The sequence below is a fragment of the Thermobia domestica genome, chromosome 16 (genome assembly GCF_964235325.1).
Source record: "Thermobia domestica chromosome 16, izTheDome1.hap1.1, whole genome shotgun sequence".
Lineage (NCBI taxonomy): Eukaryota > Metazoa > Arthropoda > Insecta > Zygentoma > Lepismatidae > Thermobia > Thermobia domestica.
The window spans coordinates 28295453-28312134 of NC_137469.1; the positions used below are offsets into that span (position 1 = coordinate 28295453).

Sequence of the window (16682 nt, forward strand, 5' to 3'; positions counted from 1 at the left end):
GTTAGAACGCCGCAATGCACGTTGTATTCGTCCATTCTAATTAATAGATAATAGTAATTGCAAAATTTTCCATTCCGCACATGGCATTTCCAGTCTACTCAGTTCACAAATTACTCACATATCAATATCGATTATCTTTCCGCAACATGAACTCATTCCACCTATAAAAATTGTATTTTTACGTAGTTTTGGCCCCCCCGTAATCCTACAGAACCCGAGAAATATATTACATACTTCTTTCGTAAATTTTGCAAATTCAAACTCATAAAATAGGACAGCACCATCGTTTTCTACATACAGTAAACGTTATATAATTTTTAAAAATTAGTAGTACAGTCCTCTTTCACACGCAGTCATTCATTTTAATCATAAATTACTGTTTCTATGTTTATGTATTCTACACCTACATCCATTTATCCAGCGCCGTAACTTAGATTTTTCTTATAAGGGGGGGGGGGGTAAGCATTAATACGCGTATTTGGTGCTCCTAGAAAAAAATATTTCTCTAATTCTTGGGCTCCCTCTTTCCATCTTTCTGTTACTCTTTAAGGTGTAACTAACGACTACACCTTTGGGCCCGTTCCATACATGACAAATGAATTAAGGGAACAATATTGACAAATATCAAAGCCATACGAATAAACATTATTTCTAGGGCCTCTAATAGTAAACTTTTTTATTGAAATGGGCTCACGACTCATTTTAGTTTTATTTACCTTTTATGTGTTGTTTTGTTTATGTAATATAGTGGACATATTCGATGCTTGATTTATACTTTCATGTTCGTATCGTATACGGAGTAAGAAAATTTTGTCTTAAAATGGGTCCCCTCGAACGGCTGGGAGCTTCCTTGGGATGCATTTGCCCCCTCCCTCCTCAAGTTACGGCCCTGTCACATATCACATACTAGGCTGGTAGCCAGCCAAAAAATCTAGAGGAAGCCCGGTAGAAGTTTGGGAGGGGGTCCCGATCCAAACGTATTATAGTTAATCATCATTATAGTTGATCATCAGCGCACAAATTTTCCGGTCGCCAAGTCGCAATTGACAACTAGAAATCTAGAGCTGGCGACCAGTGTTCAGTAGGAATGGTTTCTGCCTGAACTCACAGGGCAGCGCATTTTCTGTTTCGTAAGAAAATAATTGTCACTGAGTGAGAGAAAACACGGAATGTGAAGTCTTTCTTTGTCAAACCAAAGGCCGTTTGGGGGAGGGGACATCTCAATTTGTACGTGAGAGATACTGGCGACCATTATTTTTGGATTGGCGAGTGCGTCTGACTTTGAAATTTTGCACCTTGTTATAGTTCATTTGCAAGCGTACTGGAAAATTTTAGGGGACCAGTAAATATTTAGAGGGGGCTCGCTCCCCTAGACCCCATGGATACGGGCCTGTCACATACTAATATGATGTAGACCTATCATTAATTTTTATGTCAATTATATATTGTGGATCTCCAAATTTTTTGTAGCGACATATCTTCCGCGGAGCACATCATCAAATATCGCGTGTGGAGATACTATGTTTTCATACAAATATACAAATATCTCTTTAAGTATATTACTTCATTAACAGATAATCATTTTTAAACATATTTTCTTTACCGGTCTGTTACTCTAGTATAAAATTAATAAGTTGACTCCAAATCAGTTGCAAACACTGCTCAACTTACTATCACATTTAGTGACGTCATATTGTGTGGTGCTCTGGTTTTGTCAACTTAAGATCTCCCACGGGCCGACACCCAGAAACACAGAAGATACAGAGGAAAGAAGGATCTAGAATCATGCGAAGATAGCAATGCAAAATATACATTGACACAGAAAGAATTTCAAAATGATTAAAGTAATCAAAATTACATTTACCCAACAGTATAGAAAGCAAACATTGTGCCCACAGACATGCTCAATAACATCATATGTAATGCATTGTTGCCAATTGAGCACAAAATTAAGTTTTGTTAAAACATGGAAGTGAATACAAATTATAACATCTAGAAAATCTAATTAGGAGTAGAACCATAACTGTGAAGTCTTGATGTACAGCGTTGCCAAAGTTTGAAGATAGGTTTATATGAATTCCTATATGAATCTAGAATGTAGAAGAGTAAATACAGTACACGATTCGAACTAGTTGAAACAAAAATATGAGACAACAATTAAGAATATTATCAGCGAAGTACAAAAGTAATAGACAAGAAAAATGTCTGAATAGTACCAAAACATAGCACATAAGCTGAGATGACCCATGCCCTTGGATGACCAAGTGGCCCGTAGGCTCATTTTAGTTGTGTGTGTTGTGTTTGATAATATTTTGATTTTCCACTTGGGCAAAACTGCATCGACATTGTGCTTCGTCCCTTATTTTCATACTCATTTTGTATATTCTTGTTTGTGGTCTCAAATTTTAGTTTTAACCAGTTCGAATCGTATATTATATGTACTCTTCTACATCCAAGATTCATATAGGAATTCATATAAGCCTACCCTCAAACGTTGGCATCACTGTACATCACAACGTCACAGGTATGGTTCTACTCCTAATTAGATTTTCTAGATGTTATAATTTGAGTTCACTTCCGTGTTTTAACAAAACTTTATTTTGTGCTCAGTTGGCAACATTACATTACATATGATGTTATTTAGCATGTCTGTGGGTACAATGTTTGCTTACTATACTGTTGTGTAAATGTAATTTTGATTACTTTAATCATTTTGAAGTTCTTTCTGTCAGTGTATATTTTGTATTGCTATCTTCACATGATTCTAGATCCTTCTTTCCTCTGTATCTCCTGTATTTTTGGGTGTCGGCCCGTAAAACTTTGGATTTCTCACTTTTCTTCACTCCTCTATTGATTGCGCATTGTTTGACTAGGCCATGCTACTATCAATATAAGAATTTCCTTTGTTAGCACTAAACTTCCATACAAGACAACCATGAACAAGTCATATTACTTTTGAATATCGGTTATAAGTACTTAGCATTTAATTTTCGTACAAGAGAATCATAAAGAGGTCATATTACTTTTGAGTATAAATTATACAGGGTGTCCACATGAAACCTCCCTGATTCCAAATATTAATTGAATGGAAACTATTAATAACAGTTTGCGACATCTTGAAGAGCAACTCAAACAGATTTTTTGTTGATTGTTAATTGTTGTTATTTGTTGCAGGTGTTCATAAACAAAGTTTATATGAATTTTTGTTGTATGTTGCAGGTGTTCATGGACAAAGATGAAAACAGCACAAGAGAGAGCGCAGTATCTGGTGTGGTTGGCTGAGACTAAATGACCAACTACCGTGCAAAGGAACCTCAGACGAAAGTATCAACGGAAACCACCAGACATCAAGAAGATTAAAACATGGTTTGAGAACTTTTTAGCAACGGGGAGTGTCAACCGACAGCCTGGCTCGGGCAAAGCACGGAAGTCTTGGAAACTGTGGATGAGGTCAGGGAGGTCTTCCTATGAGGCTATGTCAAAGATAGAGTCTACGCCACATCTATACGCGATATTCCTGCTTTTCGTCACAAAATTGAAAAAGCCATCAACTCGATCACATCGGAAATGCTACAGAACATATAGCGGGAGATTGAACATCGACTGGACATTCTGCGAGCTACTAACGAGGTCTATATAGAACTGCATATATTGACAAAATAAAACTATTTGAGTTGCTCTTTAAGATGCCAAAAATCGTTATTCTCTTGCACTAATAGTTTTAATGCAATTAATATTTGTAATTAGAAACGTTTGATGTGGACACCCTGTATATATAGAACACTAAACTTCCATAAAAGACAATCATAAGGAAGCTATACTTACCAGCATTTTCTTTCGAAATGGATCAGCAAGTTGCTTATCTCTTAGTATCATTCGATGAAACTTGTCTTTGCCTAGCATTCTTGTTTCACAATATGTTGCACTTTTAACAACAGTCTTGCTGGGGATGCCCATTACCAAGGAAAACTCACCTAAACAAGTGCCACCGGAAAAGGAAACAAGTGGAGTTTCATCGTCATCTTCAGAAAATACCTAAGAATAATTAGACAAATTGTGTGAAACGTTCTTTTTCTTTTTTAGATCAAAGCAGATGAAATTATAATAAAATACAAAAAAATAAGAGCACTTATTGCTGGTCTATAGTTACTAACAAGCGGTGGCGACGATTGGACGTTAAAAGCGGAGGGCAAGACATTATGTGAATATTTGTATATTAATGTTAGTTTTCTTGGTTGTTTCTAACACTTTGTTTGACGATAGGTTGTATAACTAATAGGATAATATCTTTTTCACTTAAAATACCGTATATTGTATTTCATATTTTATTAAGTAAATTGACAAGACCAACGCAAGTAAATACTCGCCCTTTGTACTTTTAAATAACGGAACTGTAAGAAGAGAGATTTGATTCCTTGCTCACGAACATCTTAAAAGTCTGGAAAATTATGTAATCCGATTCTTCAATAACAAATTTGCAAAACAAATAAATAGAAAGGATAATATTAATCAGAGTAATGAATAATGAGGCTTGTTTTGTAGAAGTTATATTGAAACTGTGTACTAATGAACAACTTATATTTTTAATTCTACATGCCACTAAATGTATGTTAGTACGCTTAGAAAATGAGAGGAAGTAAAAGCATATGCTACGACATTTAAAGAAATACATAATTGCAATATTAAATTGCAATTAAAACGCAATTCCTGTAGCTTTCATAACTCCGCGGGAAGACAAATAACCAATACGTACTTATGTAACGGCAAATATTATATGGCACCATTTTTCTACAAACAAGTAATACATGCAAAAAACTTTACATTTCCAAATGAAATTATATACATTAAGAGGCCACTTCAAAGAAGTGGGAGCGGTAACTGCCCGCCTTAATCACCATCCCTGCTGGCAGGTGCGCCTTCGGTGTACGTGATTCCGGATTTGGTTCCCGATAGGAGAGAATTATAATTCCAACGCATTGCAGTGGTGTGGATTATACCTTAATCTCTAGGTTCGATCTTATATAGCATTCATACTTAAAAAAAAATTAAGCTTCTAATCGGGAACATTGGCGGAGAAGTGAAGAAAAGGCTGATAAAAGCATATGTATGAAGTGTGGCGTTCTACGGATGTGAGACATGGGCTGTAAGAGAAGTGAAAAAGGAGTCTATAAGAGGATGCTAAAGAATAAATGAAAAGATATGATATCGAATGAAAATATGTCGGAAACGGTTTGAGGAAAACAATTGTATGCGAAGAACTATTTTGAAAAGAAAAGACAGGATGGTTGAAGACATTATGAGACATGGATTACTCAACCTATTAATTATGGGAGGAATAACGGAACGAAAATACTTAGAGAAAATACGTAATTTAAATATACTGACCAAATAACAAAATGTAACGAAGAAAATTTATTCTTGGAAATAAAAGGCTAGTTAGGGTGTAGAAGACAGAAAAACTACATCAAACAGTGGGAAGATTGCTGACCAGAGAAAAACAAGTATTGTCTATTATATTGTTGAAATTCAACATTAACGGAATAAGGAGTCGTCCACATATTACGTAACGCGGCAAACAGGGAAGGGGGTTCGGCCTTGCGTTACGAAGTGTGACAAAGGGTGAGGAGGGAGTTTACGTCTCGTTACGTAACATATGTTTTGTGCTGTTATTTTTTATTTTTATTCTCAGGTTTATATGCAATTTTTAAACAAATAATTTTATTCAATTCTTTTCTTTCTTATAAATAAATAAATATTTCTATTGTTTCGGGAAATTTATATAGCCTATATAAATTGAATCATGCAGAAGGGATTCAGAGGCTACGAGACACCAGAATGGCTGGTGACAAACTCTGCTTGTACAATAGACTAAAACTCCGTTTTGTGGCTATCGCAGCATTGCATTTACGGCACACGCTTTTCTGGAGTTAGTTGTTAGTGATCGTAAATACCGCTTGAAAATGCGTTCCCACTCGTATCGCTATTTCTGAGAATATTATTTAAAACTTTAAATGTAAATCATTACCCCACACTATCTTTGTAAAGGGTTTCGCATGTAAAATACAAGAAAATCATTTTCGTGAAATAATATTTTCCGCTAGGGAACGATTCACGATTTGGAGGAAAATAAGATATTACAAACCTAATTCGTCGAATATTCATCTCGTACTGAATATTTTTACTTTTGGATTAGAATATTTCTGGTGAAATCGAGTTTATTTGGATTCTGGCACTGATTTAGGACAAGATGAATTTAAAAAAGGGGTAAACTGAAGTCCAAAGTCCAAAGTTCAAAGAAGGTGGTTTCTCAAACACATACCTTCTCCTTCACGTGTGTAGGCACTTTAAATCTGTAGTAGACTAGGAAGAGAATTTCTTTGCATTGTCTACACTGGCGAACTTCAAATACACGAAGCATCCTGGATCCCGAAAAATGAGGTCGATATCAATTATTTAGATCCTGTTTCACCTGTATTTTTCGGCAGTATTTTCTCTTTGTCAATAATCTGTGACCTAAAAGAATGGGTGCGATCCTCAGGGAAACGACAGTACGCAATTTCGAAGAACTAAAACTGGTTAATTAAACAACCGTATGGGGTTAAAATATTATTACGGTACTACCATTTTTTAATACTTTGATTTGTTGGCGAAAGGCGCTACAAATATATTCAGAATACAAACGCTTTGTAATGAAAAAGTTCTACCTTAAACATAGTTTTTTTTTAATTGTAATAACTCGCAAAATAAGCAAAATTGGCGAAAAACCAAAAATCAAAAAGTGTTACGTAACAAAGGGGGAGGGGTTCCGTCTTGCGTTACGAAGTGTGACAAGGGGAAGGAAGGGATAGAAATTGGTCAAAAATAGTGTTACATAATATGTGGATGGCTCCTAAAACACCACATACTGTGTATTAGAAGTATTCGTGAAATATATTACAGTAAAACCTGTCTTCAACGGACCCTTTATTAAACGGAAAACTGTCTTAAACGGAAATATTTCACGGTCCCATGAATTTTGGAGAACAAAATGTGTAAAAGTCCCTTCATTAAGCGGAAACTGTGTTACGCGGACAACGGAAAGAAAAATAAACATTTAACGGAAAATTCTGAATTCCGGACTACAGTGTTTAGATGTTTAGACATTCTGTGCATATACATTACACTGTTTGCGATAAAATGTTCGTTCTTTTGTTAAATATTTCCCGACAGTGTTGACCTTCCCCAACCACTACTCATATTCACCCCCACAAATTGTCTTTAATCCCCTCAACTTAATCAAGAATCATAAGGAATGTCGGAAAGAAGAAAACGATATAGAGGAAGAAGAGGAATACGATACCTAGTTCCAAGAAGAGTGTAGAATAAATACATATCAAGATTCTCTCAGAAGTTTAAAGGAACTGGAAAAATTTGCCTTACGGAAAAATTATTCTGATTCACTTAGTATAAATTCTCAGGCTAAACTGTATGCGGAAAGTCAAGCAGCAACGTACACAGAAAACCCTGCTTGGCTATTAGAAAAATAAAGATAACGTATGCATAATATATTTTGTATTCATTTTAATTTTTTGTGTATTTATTCGCAGAAGAAAGAAGTACTGTAATCGAACAATGTACGTACAGCAATATATTTTCTCAGTATGTCCCTTTATAAACATGTATTTAAAAAAAAGAAATAAAGAAAAGGTCTATCTCTACTAAGCGGAAACCTGACTTTAACGGAAATTTTTGCAAGCCTCGTTCGATTCCGCTAAAGACAGGTTTCACTGTAGTATGTAGCATACTTAAGGAATCATGATTGGCAATTTACTAATAAGTGAGGGCAAAATGACTACCCATCTATGTCATATATCTTAATTACCAACTAATAAACTCATAATACTAAATGAAACGCAGCATTTAATTTCTGTTTAGGATTTAGAATTTAGATTTCTTGGCTTCCGGTAACTATGGCCATTTAGTCCGTCACGTTTGAGGGATGATGTCCGTCGGAGAGCTCACTATCCGAGGAAAGGCAAGGAAAAAGGATTGGGGAAGGAAGGAAGCGGCATGGAACCTGTAAGTTAGGTACACCCCGGCATTTGTCTAGTGTGCAGGAGGAAGACTCAGGAAAACCTCATTCAGGGTGGCTGGCCTGAAAAATCTTTCTACATATTTTTGACCGTGTGACCCCACCGGGAATTTAACCCAGGACCGCTCGCACCGAAGGCGAGAGCTTAATTTCCATATCATATGATTCAAATTACTTATCTGAAATTTAGGAGAACAATCAGTGCCGGCTAGAAATATAATACCGGTAATAATAATAATAATAATAATAATAATAATAATAATAATAATAATAATAATAATAATAATAGGGGAGAATGTGACGTATGAAGATAACTACACTGGAATAATGCTCTGTCCATTACAGTCAGTATTTAACAAGGCAAGATTCGCAAGCTATATTCTTCCTATATGATCATGTAACTATTCTCTTATACTACTTATGATTTTCTATTAAGACATTCATCTCGCGCGTGTCTGAGATTGAGAAACGTAATGAGTAGTGCATTCTTCAAAAAAAAAAAAAAAAATGAAAGGGAGTTTGTGCTGATGTTGTTAATATTTGAACGTAACTAACACGTAAGAATGAAATCTTTGTAAGTTCGTGATTTGAAATCGTCTGATTTCTATTTATTTGAGTTATTGCACTCTTACATGTGAATAACCTCAGAAAATAATTTCGTAACGTTTAATACATTATTAAAATATTCTAATTTATTAAAATGTTAATCTATATCTATATAAATAAAAATGAAAGTAACTTAATAACGCTTGAACCACACGACTGATCTCGATCAAATTTTCGACATAGATTGGTTCCTGGGATATATATATATATATATATATATATATATATGACCGATATCAGTGTCCAATCGATAGTTTTCGGGGACGCTGAGACAAACAGTGATACTTCCGATGCTGTTTAAATCCAAATTCAACCCTGCAACTTGATGGAGGGGGAGATAAATAAAAATGACCGAAAATGTTCGGTTATCAGAGAGCACTTCAGTGATGTTATAAAGGTGATTGACTAACGGAACATAAATCCTTATTACTGATTTTTCTTACTTTAACCCAGCGAAGTGGGTAATAGCCGCTAGTCTCTCGTAATATAACAAGTCTACCGGTATATACGATTCAATGAAATGTACATACCTGTAATACACCGGAAACTATGTAGATCATTGAACTCCTTAATTCACCTTGACTAAACACAATATCACCAGGTAAGTACGAACGGGGTACCATATACAATGCCACACTCCTTAGAATGGAAATATCTAGATCTCTGAAGATATGAGACTGAAACATTAAAAATTAAACGTTCATTTATTTTGTCGATTTAAATTACAGAAAGATCAAAATATAACGTTATATCAATACAGACTTGTATGTTAAATCCACATACTCAAAGCATATATATTGTTTAATTAGTGTTGCCAACTTTGACGAAAATAAAATTACTGACATTTACTCATAAATTACATTCTCTGTTCGGATCTAGCGGTACTCATAGTTTGAAGCGTAATTTAAAATGTACCGGTACAGTAGCGTAGCCAGGAAGTGTGTTTGGGGGGGCAAGTGCTGTTATAGGTACATATAGAAAAATTGCAAACAAAAAATATATAAACATAAAAATATATAAAAAAATTACAAACATCAAAGTACTAAAGTACATTGTCAGACCTCTTTGGGGGGCCCGGCCCCTCTGCCCCCCTTCCCTACGCCACTGCCGGTATTATAAACTCAGTAATAGAGATAATAACTGCACAGAAAGAGAAAAATAGAAACAAAACTCAGCATTCAAATATTTATTATAATTCGATAACTTTAACGTATTCTTTATACTTTTAAAAACTCTCAAAAAGATAAAAGATAATCGTGAATTTTTATTTGATAGTATATAAAAAAGAATTTTAAAAGGGGCCAATTGTATGACCAGTAAGGAGTCTGTAGAGGCCACTGGTCTTATTCAAAATAGCCAACATTATTTCCTGCTGTGACGGTAAAATACCAGTCGGTTGCCAACCCTAAATATAATACCCAATAAAATAAATATAATATTAATAAATAGTGTCTACATCTAAAATGCATAAAATAAAGGATGTATGTGTGTTGTATTCTATTGTGCAGCATTAAGTATTTTCATATAATACAGTAGACCTATACCTACAGAATTTTTCGAACAGAAATGATAAATTCTTTGGTAGAAGTTGCTTCTGATTATTGTAATAATGACAAAACGATTTGTAAGAAAATACAAGGTGGCCCAAAAGTAGGTATACACCCCTGCATTGATCAAGTATAAGGTTCTAGTTTATGGGTTTTTTGCTTCTGATCTTTCGACTTTAAGATTTAAGTAAAAGCACATTAACAACAAATAATAAAGAAACTAGGTCTACCTGTTTGATAACAATAAGAAATGATATAAAATACAGTGAACTGATCAGTACGGTACAATATACCTATTTTTGGACCACCCTGTATGTGTATGCCATTTACGAGGCGAGTTAGAAAGGTAATGAGACTGATTTTGTACTAACTAAAGTTTTTATGTTTTTCAAACAACAATGTTATCCCCTTCAAAGTAGTTCCCTTGGGGAGCTATACACCGGAGTCGTTCTTCCCACTCTATGTAGCAGCTCTGCAAGTCTCCAACTGGTATGGCTTTTACCTGGTCGGTCACAGTCTTTTGAATATCCTCCAGAGTTCCAAAATGACGTCCTATTAGGACGTTTCAATTTCGGGAAAAGGAAAAAGTCACAAGGACTCAAATCAGGTGAATAGGGGGGTTGAGGAACAAAAGTAACGCGTTTTGAGGTCAAAAAAATCACTGATGGAAATGGTCGTGTGACACTGGGCATTATCATGATAAAGCATCCACTTGTCTGCAATGTCTGGTCTCACACGAATCACTCTTTTCCTGAGCCTTTCAAAGAAACTTGTATAAAACACTTGGTTGACAGTTTGTCCTAGTGGAACAAATTCTTTGTGCACGATATCCTTACTGTCAAAAAAAATCGGCATCGTCTTGATCTTTGATTTGCTCATTCGACATTTCTTCGGCCGAGGAGATGACGGAGTGTGCCACTCTTCGCTTTGCCGCTTTATTTCAGGATCGTACTCAAATATCCAGGATTCATCACCTGTGATCATACAATTAAAGAATTCTTGGTCACTGGCAAACCTCTCAAGAAGATCAATGCACACGTTTTTTCGATTGTCCTTCTGTTCAGTTGTGAGGTTTTTTGGCACTATTTTGGCACAAACCTTTCGCATGTTCAAATCGTCTGTCAAAATTTGATGCACGGTGAAAGTTTAAATTTAACTGTTCCTCATAATCCTTATTGTTAAAGGACGGTCTGATCTCACAACAGCCCTCATACGTTCAATGTTTTCGTAGAAGTTGAAGGTTCCCTGAGCGAGGTTCATCTTCAACGTGTTCTCGGCCTTCCAAAAATGATTTGTGCCAGCGGAAAACTTGTGCTCTTGATAAGCAATGTTACCTAGACCCCTATAGATCTGTTTCAAATTCTCAAAAGTCACACTCGCGGATTCACCAAGTTTAACACAAAACTTTATTGTACAACGTTGCTCTAAATTCCGATGCTCCATATCTGTAACACACAACAAAAACACAACTTCACTGATGGCGCTGTCGAAAATAATGTATTAGCTGTACGGAGTTGTAACTCGGATTGACGAACTGGAAGGGATAAACAAACAGGTCTATAATAGCACAGTCCGGTAGACAAACGTTGCCAGATCGCCCACAGTGTTGCCAGTCTCATTACTACTTTTCTCATACACCTTGTATGTTCAAGATCCTACCGACTCAACAATCAGATTTATATTTATTTCTTATCCTTGTCTTTTCAAAAATTGTCATTCACTTGCATTGTGACTTAAGAATATGCCAGTGCTCTATGGTTTCCACTTCATGCTTCGTCATCTTTGAAAAAAACAGACTAAACTGCTTATATATATATATATATATATATATATATATATATATATATATATACACCCTCCATTCCAAAAGAAACCGAACGTTTTTAAAAAACAAAAAAGCAATGTACATTTTGGAACAAATCATTTTTATTAATCAATGTATTCCCCTTCTGCATCGATACACATATTTGCACGCTCCAACAAGTTGTCAAACGACTTCTCCATGTCCTTTATTAGAATGGTCTTTAGGACGGCGGTCGTCGCCTTCTCAATGGCATCAATCGATGCGTGCCACTTTCCTTTCATCGCCAAATGCAGTTTCGGGAACAGATAGAAATCGCACGGAGCGAGATCTGGTGAATAGGGCGGATAATGCAACCAAATAATGTGATTTTTGACCAAAAATTCAGTTACAAGTCGCGAACGATGTGATGGTGCATTATCGTCCAAAAGAGTCCAACTGCCGATTTCGCGATATTTGGGCCGAATACGACGAATTCTTGCCAGCAAACGCTTCATGACGCCCAAGTAAAACTCTCCAGTGACTGTCTGGCCGGGCTGAACAAATTCTTTGTGGATAATTCCTTTTGAATCGTAAAAACAAATCAGCATCACCTTAACTTTTGACTTCACCAAGCGACTTTTTTTTGGGTGTTCCTTCATCCGGCGCTCTCCATTCAGCACTTTGCCGCTTTGTGTCGGGCTCATATTCAAAACACCACGTCTCGTCACCAGTTACAATCGATTTCAAGAAGTTTCGATCCTGCCGAGCACTTTTAACGATGTCTTTGCAATGCGCAATTCGATCAACTTTTTGGTCTTCGGTGAGTTTGTGTGGTACAAACCGCGAATTAACCTTCTTAAGGCCCAAAACTTCGGTCAAAATGCGGTATGCGGTTGTTTGAGGAATGCCTAATTCAATTTCAATAACTTTCACCGACGATTTTTTGTTATGTTTGATGAATTCACGCACTTTTTCGATGTTTTCTTCCGATAATCCGGTTCTGGGACGGCCTGATCTTTCGTCATCATCCAGCGTCAATCTACCCGATTTGAATCGCCTGAACCACTCGTAAACTTGCGTACGGGATAGACACTCATCACCATATGCATTTTGTAGCATTTGGTGCGTTTCACTAAAAGTTTTACCCAGTTTAACAGAAAACTCAATTGCAGCTCGTTGTTTGAAACTCATTTTCCGACCGATGTACACAACACACTGACAGTTGAAACGCAATAACTTTGTTGCCGTGCATCCAAATGTCATGACATTTATACCAGTTGTCAATGAGGGACTACGCCATCTACCGGTAAAATGTTACAACAGATGGCACTAGTGATACTATTTGTTTTCAAAAGTTCGGTTTCTTTTGGAATGGAGGGTATATATATATATATATATATATATATATATATATATATATATATATATATATATACCTTTCGTCAGTTGGAGTTTAGTTAGTAATCTGAATTTTCCAAAGCTACAATGAATAATTTACAAATACAGCGAATAATATGTATGATTATTTATTTGCATTAAAACTGGTACATGTACGCATGAATATAACATATATTATCCTTTAAAATAATTACCTCCCAATGTTATGCACTTCTGTGAGAACGCATGTAGAGGTCTCACATACTTTCAGTATCCCCGCCTATCACACGGGAGACCGGGGTTCGTTTTCCCGCCGGGGAGCCATATAATAGTGCCTACATTTTTTCTGTTATAAATTAATAAATAGTTGATCAATAAGTATCTACTTGTCACTTAAATTAATAACCTTTATGTTGTAAATTACGTGAAACTCAAATACGGCGCAACAGATTGATGCCTGGATTTCTCAATAAAAGATGAGAGGTTGGGTTTCATAAATTTCATTACAAAATAGATGATTATGAATGAGGGAAATGTGAGTATGGAGATCGAAGTTTTAATTATCAGCAAATGAATTAAATTAATTAGCGATCAGCTCGTTGACCTGAACGTCGCGGCTAGATCGGCAGTTAATTTAGCTGAAGGCTATCCTCGGAACTTAATGAAGAAAATAAACATGCCAATGCTTAGGTGTGGTGGATTTTAATAGAGTACTTAGCTTCTCTTTTCCTCAAGTATGAACCCTAGAGAACTTAAGAATGTATTTTACTTACATGAGTTGAGATGACCAGCAGACCACAGGTTTAGAGAACTGGACAGGCACTTTTCACTAACATTACATTAACGACGCACTAACTAAATGGTAAGGTTTGATGTCGATTGTCGGAGTCTTGGGATTGAATCCTGGAAAGATCATCTTACTTCTTCGCCGGAACGCAGTCATGTAGTCACTGAAGTTCTGGTCGCTCTTAGGCTCCGAATTCGATGGTCCTGGATCCGTTGCTGCTCATGGCCGTTTCTGGGACCTCACTCCTCAGGGACTGGAATAACAACCTGAAGTCCTTCCTGGGAGTCATCTCAGTGTTTGACTTCGTCTGAGGCTGAAACTCTGCCCAACTACGCTGCATGAACACACCAGACGTCGTTCACATCAATGGAAAGGAGCGTCGTGGTTTAATAGTACTTCGCTGCGCCGTACTCATGATACACACTGGACAAGTGGATCTGACAGGACTGAACTTTCTAAACACTAGTTTTTACACGGACTTATTCCCGTGTTTACTAGGCTGAGTTTACATTTTTGACCAAGAGAAAGTGTGCGGTTAGTAGGACATCCGCGAATCTGTTTTGAATTTAGACTTGAATAACTCTGTCTATTCTGAAATAGCAATGTTCTCCGGGTGTTGTTCTCTTTTCTTACACAATAACACTTTCTTGATATTAAAAATATTTCTCATAAAATGTATAATTCTGCCCATTCTGGACTTATGCTTGCTACACTATACAATATGATTGAGTTCAATGTTCCAATTGCGTCGAATGTCGGCTATATCCAAAAACCATTATTCTTTTTAAGTGTTTTACTTCAAGCAAGAGGGATAAAAATAATGGCCAGGTTGGAAGGAGATGTGACTGACATTTAGAAGTGTCACTCCTGGATGGCAGTATGATAAATAGTTGTATCCAGTGTCGTACTTACAATTTTGTTTCGGGGGGGGGGCTTTGTTAACTTACGGGGGGCTTTACCTGAAAATGTGAAAATTCTGCAAAAATATTTTATATACAGTGAAACCTGTCAACTTGGCCACCTCTCTAAGTTGGCCACCTGCTTATCTTAACCTAGTTCGTCTTGAACCTGCATTTTCCCATAAGACATTCGTTACTTACTACTCTATAAGTTGGCCACCTGCCTATCTTGGAAGTTGGCCACACTGAAGCAATGTTTATCCTATGATAATGATAAATTTTCCTGCGTATCTTGGCCACGCAAAATACAGTTTTGTTATTTTTCTTAACTCTTTCGAATTCCCATATGAGAGGCAGATGTTCTGTATTTGTGACTAGAGAAAAGAAGCAAGGATTCCCGCGTTAGCTCTTGAAGGTTAATGGCCAGAAGACTACCCTGATAAAGGGGTGGTGAAGGAAGATATGAATAAGAAAAAGCACGTACAGGAATTCAGGAAATGGTTGTACGTATTTGTTTACCCTGTCTGTTTTGGTAAAACCATTAGCTATATCAGCTCCTGTCATCAGTGGGGAGCTTTTGTAATTTCGGAAAATTCTCAAGGTTAAAACTAACCATCCCAATTGTCAACAATTGCACCTGTCGGCTTGTCAAAAGATAGCGGAAGTTTTGAGATACGAATTCCCTCTAGATTTTCTCAAAACATCTTTTGCTTCGAGGGAAAAACTTCTAGCTCCTTAACAAGAGGTAGTTAACTACAATATTAGAATGTGCATTATCTGTCAAAAAGAATAAAACAAATACGTCTAGAATGAACCACCATTCAGTAACAACTGAAAAAAAATGAAATGAAATGAAATCTGTAAGTTTTACGTCCCACGGTTATGCCGGTTAGGCTAAAGGAGACGGTGATAATGAGAGATGAGTGAAATGGTGGAATGAAGAAAGTGGGAGGAAACGGGAGTACCCCGAGAAAACCCACGAGCACGGTGTTTGTCCACCAAATAACTGAAAAAAAGTTATATAAATTGCATATGAATTTCTCAATTTATAACAACTTTTCTTGTTTTCAATCTAAATAACTCAGTGTGCTATAATATCAATTTCAATAAACTTTCAATAAACTGCATACAAACGCTTCTATTTCATGGTTGTTTGTGTTATTGTGTTTTCAGTCCGATTACTTTAATGTACCAGACTAGTTTTCAGGAAGAGAAAGGTATGCACATATATTAAACATACTATAGTAATATTTTCTAGTACTGTATATTTTTATGATTACTCTATATACATTATTTATAAGTAGCTGTCGTGCCACTGCTTATTAAAATTTTACAATCAAGTAATACTAGAAATCCTATTCTAAAAATACACAAATCACACTTATTTTCTGTAAGTTGGCTACCTTTCTAAGTTGGCCACTTTTCCATGGAGCCGATGATGGCCAACATAGACAGGTTTCACTGTACTTTACTATAGTAAGTAAGATTTCGAGGCGGGGCTTGAGTCCGGAAGCCCCCTAAATACGCCACCGGTTGTATCCCCCCTTTTCTGAATTTAGCTGTTTGTCTTATCGAGTTAATAACGTTAATATTGATAGCACCAGCAAGCACT

At 36.3% G+C, this 16682-nt stretch overlaps 1 protein-coding gene across 1 annotated transcript in view; it reads right to left on the reverse strand.

Annotated features, from left to right (window-relative positions):
- The window catches only part of LOC145672437 (uncharacterized), a 273840-nt gene that overhangs the window by 176508 nt on the left and 80650 nt on the right, over window positions 1-16682 (reverse strand). Inside the window, exons 6-7 of the mRNA XM_081741594.1 lie at window positions 9208-9354; window positions 3826-4035 (exon numbers count right to left, since the gene is read on the reverse strand). Coding sequence (XP_081597720.1) covers window positions 3826-4035; window positions 9208-9354 — 357 coding nt within the window. The remainder of the gene's footprint in view (window positions 1-3825; window positions 4036-9207; window positions 9355-16682) is intronic.